This window comes from Rhizophagus irregularis, chromosome 9 (genome assembly GCF_026210795.1).
Source record: "Rhizophagus irregularis chromosome 9, complete sequence".
NCBI lineage: Eukaryota > Fungi > Glomeromycota > Glomeromycetes > Glomerales > Glomeraceae > Rhizophagus > Rhizophagus irregularis.
In genome coordinates, this window is record NC_089437.1 from 538,115 (window position 1) to 546,367 (window position 8,253).

General features: G+C 22.7%; 2 protein-coding genes across 2 annotated transcripts; both read right to left on the reverse strand.

Annotated features, from left to right (window-relative positions):
* Window positions 1-483: 483 nt before the first annotated feature.
* Window positions 484-2,433, reverse strand: OCT59_029150 (uncharacterized protein; the record flags this gene model as incomplete). The annotated part of the gene is made up of 9 exons (XM_025323556.2): window positions 484-497; window positions 578-643; window positions 733-786; window positions 859-906; window positions 984-1,046; window positions 1,117-1,161; window positions 1,238-1,249; window positions 2,108-2,129; window positions 2,200-2,433. The coding sequence occupies 9 exons, from the start codon at window positions 2,431-2,433 to the stop codon at window positions 484-486; spliced, it is 558 nt and encodes a 185-aa protein (XP_025174572.2).
* A 3,030-nt stretch (window positions 2,434-5,463) lies between these two features.
* OCT59_029151 (uncharacterized protein) lies at window positions 5,464-7,083 on the reverse strand (the record flags this gene model as incomplete). The annotated part of the gene is made up of 1 exon (XM_025319090.2): window positions 5,464-7,083. One exon carries the CDS (start codon window positions 7,081-7,083, stop codon window positions 5,464-5,466), a length of 1,620 nt encoding a protein of 539 aa, XP_025174573.2.
* Between the last annotated feature and the right edge of the window lie 1,170 nt (window positions 7,084-8,253).

The window sequence follows — 8,253 nt, forward strand, 5'->3', positions numbered from 1 at the left end:
AATATATTATAATACAGTGTTTATTAGAATGAAAGCTTTTAATTGAGCCATTAAAATTGCTTTTTAAAAGTGGAAAGGTTTAGATCGGTAAATCGATACCAAATTGTTAATTGATATTTTTCATAGATAATACTGCAATATGATTTCATAATTCATAAAAATTTCAGTGATTTTCACGACTTGATGATATACATTATATGCTATTTGGACATATTTCTCAAATAATATTAAAGGCTCATTATGTCAATTCTTTTTAGTGAAATTATCTTAAATTTCAATCATAATATATAATTGAATAATTTTATAAAGTAATTTATTGATAAGTTATAATATAAAAACAAAAAATAAATAAAAAAATAAATTATTTAAATTACAAACTAAGAAATATTTAATCTTACTACTCTAGTCCTAGTGTTTAAATAATTTATATAAAAATACTTCATGTGTAATAATAGTATTACATAGAAGATAGCATTTTTATGATTACTTATCTATATCTAAAATTTATTAAAAAAAGACTTTAGTAGTGATTTTTGAAATTAATTAAAATTCAAATTTAAAAATAAAGAATCCTTACTATCCGGAAGTTCCAATTCGTCTTGTTCTTCCGAATGAAGATTTGGATTATTATGTATTTCGTCATCTACAAATAAAAATAATTATTTAGAAAGTATTAAATTAATTGAAATTATTATAATTATTATAATCAGTTTAAATAATTATATCACATACCGTCAATATCATCATGATATTTTTTTATTTGTTGTTGCATTGTTTCTTGAATATCTAAAAATTAAATAACGTTATGTTCAATATTAAACAATTAAATTTGATAATATTAATCATCATTCTACTTGCCATTTTTTGAATTCCTTTTGAATATTTTGGATAATTTTTTACTACCAACTAAAAAGTTTAAAATATAAATATTAATTGATTTGATTATCTAAAGGAAATAGTATTAAATATGTTTTATAAATTACCTTTAAAAATGCTAATTATTTTTGAACTATTCTTCTGATTATTCAACTTATCAAAATCATCAACTAATAGATAAAAATAAATCAAATAAAGTACTTTATTATATTAAACTCAACTTAAATATAATATACGTACTGTTATTGGGAATATGAAAGTTGTATGATTTATTACTGTGAAATGCTAATAAAAGAAAATAATTTATTATTTAATTATTTAATATAAAAATATATATAAAATTGTAATGTTTAATTTATACCTTCTTGTTCTTCTGCATTATTATTTAATTAAAAAGGTAAGATTTTAATTATTAATATCGACCATATATTAAAAACCAAATAAAAAATTTCAATAATACCTCCTGTTGCATTTCTTGGTTCAGGAAAATTTTCAAATTGATGAACTTTACTCGTAAATAATCTGCTACTATTTGTATAGTTTTCTAAATCACCTATTTCCAAACTATTATCTTCTTCCAGTTTAGTTAATAATTCATTTGGTTTATTTTGATAATATAAATTAAGTTTATTTATCTCTTCAATAAGTGTGCCGATATAAGGTCGCTTTGATGGATCAGCATCCCAACATTGTTTCATTAAATTTTTATATTCTAAAGGAGTTCCTGATACAATTTTTGGTCTTATACCATTAACAATATTCATAGCAAGATCATAATTATGTTCGAAATTAATAAATGGTGGTTGTTCAGATGAAATTTCCCACATAAGTATGCCAATACTATAAATGTCAGATTTAAAAGTAGTTACTTTTCCTGAAATAACTTCCGGTGCAATGTAAGGAAGATTTCCATATACACTCTTTAATGGTTTATCTGCAGGTCCACAAAATCCAAGATCACTAATATTAAATTTTCCACTACAAAAATGGAATAATATATTTCCGGAATGCAAATCTCTATGAATTACATTCTCATTATGAACTCGTAAAAGTGACCGAGTTATATCAACTACAATTTGAATTCTTTCCTTCCATGTAAGTTGATTATGATTTTGTTGTAAATATTTTCTTAAATCTGTATCTAATTTATTCATTACAAGCATATAATCTCCATTTAATGGATCTTTTGTTAAACCAAAACATTGGACAATCGCATCTGACCATTTTTTACTTATATTTAAATGCGAATTAGCCTATAAAATAAAGAATATATTATAAAAAATTTTAAATGAAAAATTACTATACCATTTTTAGATTACAAACCTCTTCAAACCAACGTTTATTTGCACTTTCAAGATTTTCTAATCTTTTAAGTACTACACACTGCTCTCCAAATCTTTTTAATTGTTGTTCATTAGAATCCCATTCAATAAAATATCCATCAGTCCATTCTGCTGTATAAATTTCAGAATATCCACCTTTTGTTAAATATTTAATATTTTTTAAATTATTATATGGAATCCATTCAACTATACTATCTGGTTCAAGTGTTTTCATCTGACATTCTTGTATTAAATTATCAATAACATCATTTCCAGATGTCCAATTTGAAAAATTATTTTTTAAATAATTTCGAACACAATATTCACAATATAATGTAGCTAAACATTTTTGGTTACAATTTTCACAAACTCTTCTTGTTCCTTCATTATAAATAAGTTTGTCTTTATCATAATTTGCAGTCAACATTCTTATTGCTTCGGATTTTTCATCTTTTGTAAGTGATTCATCAGCAAGAATTGTTTGTCTTTGAAATTCAGTTTGTTTGTGTATATCATTGTGAATATTATAATCCGTTAGTGCATATGCTTTATTAAGTGCAGTATAAATTAAATCTTCTCTAATAACAGACATGATGAAATATTTTATTGTAAATTTTTTTAAATAAATTTAAAAAAAAAAATTTCGGAACGGCCTACTTATAAAGTCAATAATGTGTAACAATGACTGCGTATGTACTCCTGTACTCAAACCTAATTATGATTTGTGATTTTCATTGTTAAGGAAAAATTTTTTTCCGATGCATCAAAAATTTAATTTTAACCAAAAAGTACGATAATTTTTTATTTAAACTTTTATTTTTTTGATTTTCAATTTTTTTAAATTAATTAATCCAACTTTACCATTTATTTTAAAAGATTTCAAAAAAAAAAAAAAAAATTATTATTTGTCTAAAGACGCAGTAATGGATCACTTACGATGATCGTAAATACTGTAACTATTAAATATATATACATCAGAAATTTATACCATTAAAATATTTTAGACAAATTTAAATTTGATTTTAATGTACATAGGATTGATAGAAGAAAGTTAAATTGATAAACTAACATTATATATGTTAAAAATTGTAATATAAAAAATATCCATAATATTTCTTTTTTAAGGATGAATATCTAAAAATAGAATGTTTAATTTTAATAAAAAGTTTAGCTTATAATAAGTTGCTACTCTGATATGAAAAAATCTTTTATAATTTATAAGTTTTCCATTTAAAACATTACGATATATCAGGTATTTACTGAAGGGAAGCGTCTATATACGACATGCGTGTCACGTCCGCTTTATATACGTTTATATTATTAATATATAAAACCTCTATTTATTTTTCGTAATTAACTGGATTAACTGAGTGAGACAACTGAATATGACGCTCAAGACACTAAAGTTTCAGAAAAACTAAGTTTTACTACGTGCTGATTAGTGAGGTATGACAATGGATTTAAATAGTATTTATATAGTATATTAATTTTTTACATAGCAGTTTAAAGTTAATGATTTTATAGTTTCTAATAGATGAATAAACATTGATTCTTTTAATGTATACATTCGCTGGCCGAGTGGGTGTCTGGGTGGTTACAGCATTAATAGTATATTTGAGATTCTATTAATAAATAATATCACGCATGTCTATTATAAAGGAATAATTTTCGTATGTAGTAATTTATATTGGGTCGCCATTTACTAAGAAAGAAAATTTTTGCGTCTCTTAATTCTTTCTTATATAAATTTAATCATAATAAAGAAAATTCGCTCACGTGAATTTTAAATGATATACTCGACTTTTAAGTAATTTTGTATTTTTCTGTATACACATAGTGAGTAAAAAATTACATTTGAAAATAACTGTTATTCAATTCTGTTAATTACTAATTGTCATTTAAATTTTTTTTTTGCATAAAAATCATGATATAATATGTAAAATTAGAATCATTTATTTGTTACTCAGTTTATTATTAAATGTTCTAATTTTTTCTAAGAACAGATCATACTGCTGTTCGAAGTATTCATAATGATTCTTCGCTTTAAAAGTTTATTAAAAGGTTGAATTTTTTTGAAAAAAATCTTCAGATGAAATACTAAAAAATCTCGTAAAAGGTAAACAAGTGTTTCAAAGTATTTTTCATCATTTTGAAGTCCGTCATCTGACCAAGTTGTAGGATCCGGAAGAAGTGTAAGATTTTTTTTTAAGTCCGCATTTTAATACATATTCCCAAATTTCAATTTCTTTCATTTGTAAATCAATCTCTTTGAATGAGCAAAACCAAAGATTTTTCGGAAAGAGGTGATTTAAATATTTTTTCAGGAGTTTTAGCTATAAAATTTGTATAATATTATTGGAATTCTAAGAAATTATTTTATGAACATCCACTTAGATTCATTTTCAATCGAATAATTTTGTAGATAATCAAAGTAGTAGTTGGTCAGCGGTAACCAAAACTTTTATAATTTCATTCGTTTAAAGAAATGATACCACCATAAATATATCTAAAAAAAAAAATTTATAACAAATATAATATTTAAGATGCAAATAAAAATTAGAGTGTAACTTACCTTAAAATAATTTGAAAAATTTCTAGCAAAAATACTTTGACAATTTAACGTGAGACAAGACACCATTATTATCATTTTTATGACGGAGGATGAAATCCGGCGTAAAAATGGAGAACGGTAATGCAGAATAATCAATAATCATATGTGCATGAAATATTTTTATGTTTAGGTCTTCACAATTTCAATAGTGATATCATAATATTCATCATCTTCCAAAATCTCTATATAATTTTGACTTAAACCTGAAAAAATCGTTTAACATTTCTCGCGCAACACAAACAAAAAAAAAAATAAGGTTACGAATATATGAAAATGAACAACTGACAGATGTAATCCTTTTTATGAGCCTAGGGCCTAGGCTAATACTTTATCCGATTAACGGATGATTATGTAAAAAAAATGAATAGCTTGTCATTATTATTTCAATTTTTTATTATTTTTATTTTTTATTTATTCATTTTATTATGTGATAAAAATACCTAAAATACATAATGAAAATTATGATATCATATTGTATAATAATAAATTGTAGTGGAGCAATGACTAATTTGTGATTTGAGACGTACTGTACAAAAACTCACTCTCCTTTTAGTACATTATTGTTGAACTAATTTATAAAATTGTCATAGATAATAAAAATTTCTTAAAAAATATTTATTTTAGGATAAAGCAACTAAAATAACAACTAAATAATTAATTATTTTCATTTACAAATTTATAAATATCAGTAGATAAATTGGCATATCCTAGAACTTTAATATTATGTGAATTAAATTCCTTCACTTCATCTTTCAAATTAAACAAATCTACATTTTTTCTATTATACCTATTATACCTATTATATCTTGAAATTAAAGTATTTTTAATAGCCAAATATTTGACTCTTTTCTTCTTCATAATATATTCTTTTATATAAGGTAAAATATTAATATTTTCATTATATTCTCGCATCACATTATTAATTAACAATTTCTTAAAGAAAATATCTTGAGAATTTTTTAAAAATACTTCAAAATCTTTTGCTTCAATGTAAAGAATTAAATTTAAATATTCAAGTTTAGAAGGTAGTGTTTTTCCTAAATTTTGTAATATTAAATTAATATTACTATCTTCACAATTCCTTACACTGATTGAAAGATAATTAAGTTTTTGTTTAATATTTTCAATTAAATCGAATATTGGAGAAGTAATGTGAATTTTAAATCTATCTAAATCAAGAAATTTGATATTTCTGCAATATTTTATAACTAATTCTAATAATTGTTGTTTAAATGACTGATTATAAATAGTAACATAATCAGAGCCTTCAAAATAATTCTCATATCCGAAATTTTCTAAATAATTCCCAGATTTTTGTAATAGTGCTTGTGACAAATCAATTTGCAATTTCCCACTTATAAATAAAGATTTCAATTTAAATGGTTTGGTTAAGTTAATAATGTGTTGAATAAAATTACCTAAATAAGAACAATAAATGATATGAACAGACTCCAAAACATTTAATTTTTCAAATACTTTAACTAAATTAATTATACCATTTAAATTGATGGAATAGAAAATTATTGTATTTAAGGTATTTGAACAACTAGATTCTTTTGATAATAATAATGATTGATACAAAGATAAATTATCATAACCTAATAAAATTCTTTTAAGATTTTGATGTGAATTAATTATTTGTGATACACGATTATCAGTTAACGTATTAGAACATAAAATAGAAACTTTTAAATTTCCAATTTTGTTAATGAAATTTGGATTTTGTAAAATCATTTCAAGAATGTTATCACAATATTCGCTATTATATGTGTTTATCTCAATTTCAAAAGTATGTAAATTTACTTCATTTTCAATAAATAATTTAATTAATGACATATTAATCAATCTTTTAAATTCTAATACTGATTCCAAAATTAAATTAGGTAAAAAATATATATTACTGAATTTTGAAGTTACATCATTAGCCTCTAACCATTTCTCAATAGAAGGAGTAATTTTACGTATATTCAAATATCTTATAAAACTAGGATAATTGAAAAGGGTATTTGAAGGTAATAAACAATCAATTATTTGATATTCATTTAATTTTGTTTTTAAATGATCATTCAAATTATACAAGTAAATTTCAATAAAATTATAATTTCCAGTAGAAATTGAAAATGGATTTTCCCATAATAATGGAATCGCCAAACGACACCATAATCTATTAACTAAAATACATGAATGTAAGGTTGAATAATCATTCTGAAAATTTTTGATGATTTCATTTGTTAATTCAGGTAAATCTCCTGAAAATATTTTCGAGCATGACATATTGTAAATGAAAAGTAGTGTACCATTTTATTTGTAAGACCAAACTGAGTTGAATTTATATTCAATTTTCGGAGTGATAATTCCGATATTGGTCGCACAATTGATGTCAATAAATTGTGTAACATGCTTAATAATTAGGCGCAGTTTTATTAATTACTGCATTCGTATTATTATGCAGATCATTAGAAAAAAAAATCAAAATTCTAACTAATAAAAAAAAAATTAATACTTTCAGAATTTGATTTAATTTAGTAAATTTCACATACTCAATCATGTGTAGCTTACGAAACGTTAAAATGCTTAGTATAATATAACAGATAAGTTAATTGGTAAATTAAGTTTTAATAAAATCTTTCTTTTCCTCGTATAATTAATTATTAATTGCCGTTAAGATCAAATTTATAATATTAACATTAATAAAGTGCCGTTAATAATATATCACGAGACTATAATTAATCTAAACCACAATTTAATCCAATTATAGTTAAAATATAGATTCATATAGTAAATTATCTTATTCGACTTTTTTTATATAAAAAATTATAAAAATTTTTGTAATTGTTAGTACGTGACGTAATAACTTTAAGCATTCCAACTTTTTTTACGGATTTTTATTGACTTCCAAGATTTTATTTAATAGAATTATTGCCGCAAATAATTAAGAAAGCTCATAATAAGAATATGCTGTTACCACAAAGACAAGAAAGAAAATCAATAGTGCATCTGTATAAAATTTTGCATAATGTTTTTGTTTAATTGAACTAAATGCAATATATCATACTGCAAAATTGCCGATTAAATGATTCTACAGTGTCCAAATCTTTTAGTTTTTTTTTTTGGTTAGTACTTAGTAACGCACTAACGCCTAATGCGCATGTCTTCATTAATCGTTTAAATTTAGTTCTTTAAAGCACATTTAAGAAATACATAGAAATAAAACAATTTTTAAATTTACTTACTAACACAACACTATTTGTAACAGTTGGCAATTATATTCTATAAGGCCAATTTCCGATATAAATATAAGAAAATCCTTTTTTATTTTGGTTTAAATACCATATACAATATTTTTAACCCGAAATAAATCAATAAATAAAATTTAAAATTTAAAATATGTTTTTTTTGAATCAAATATCGATATGAATATATATTGTTTATAAAATAAAGTAA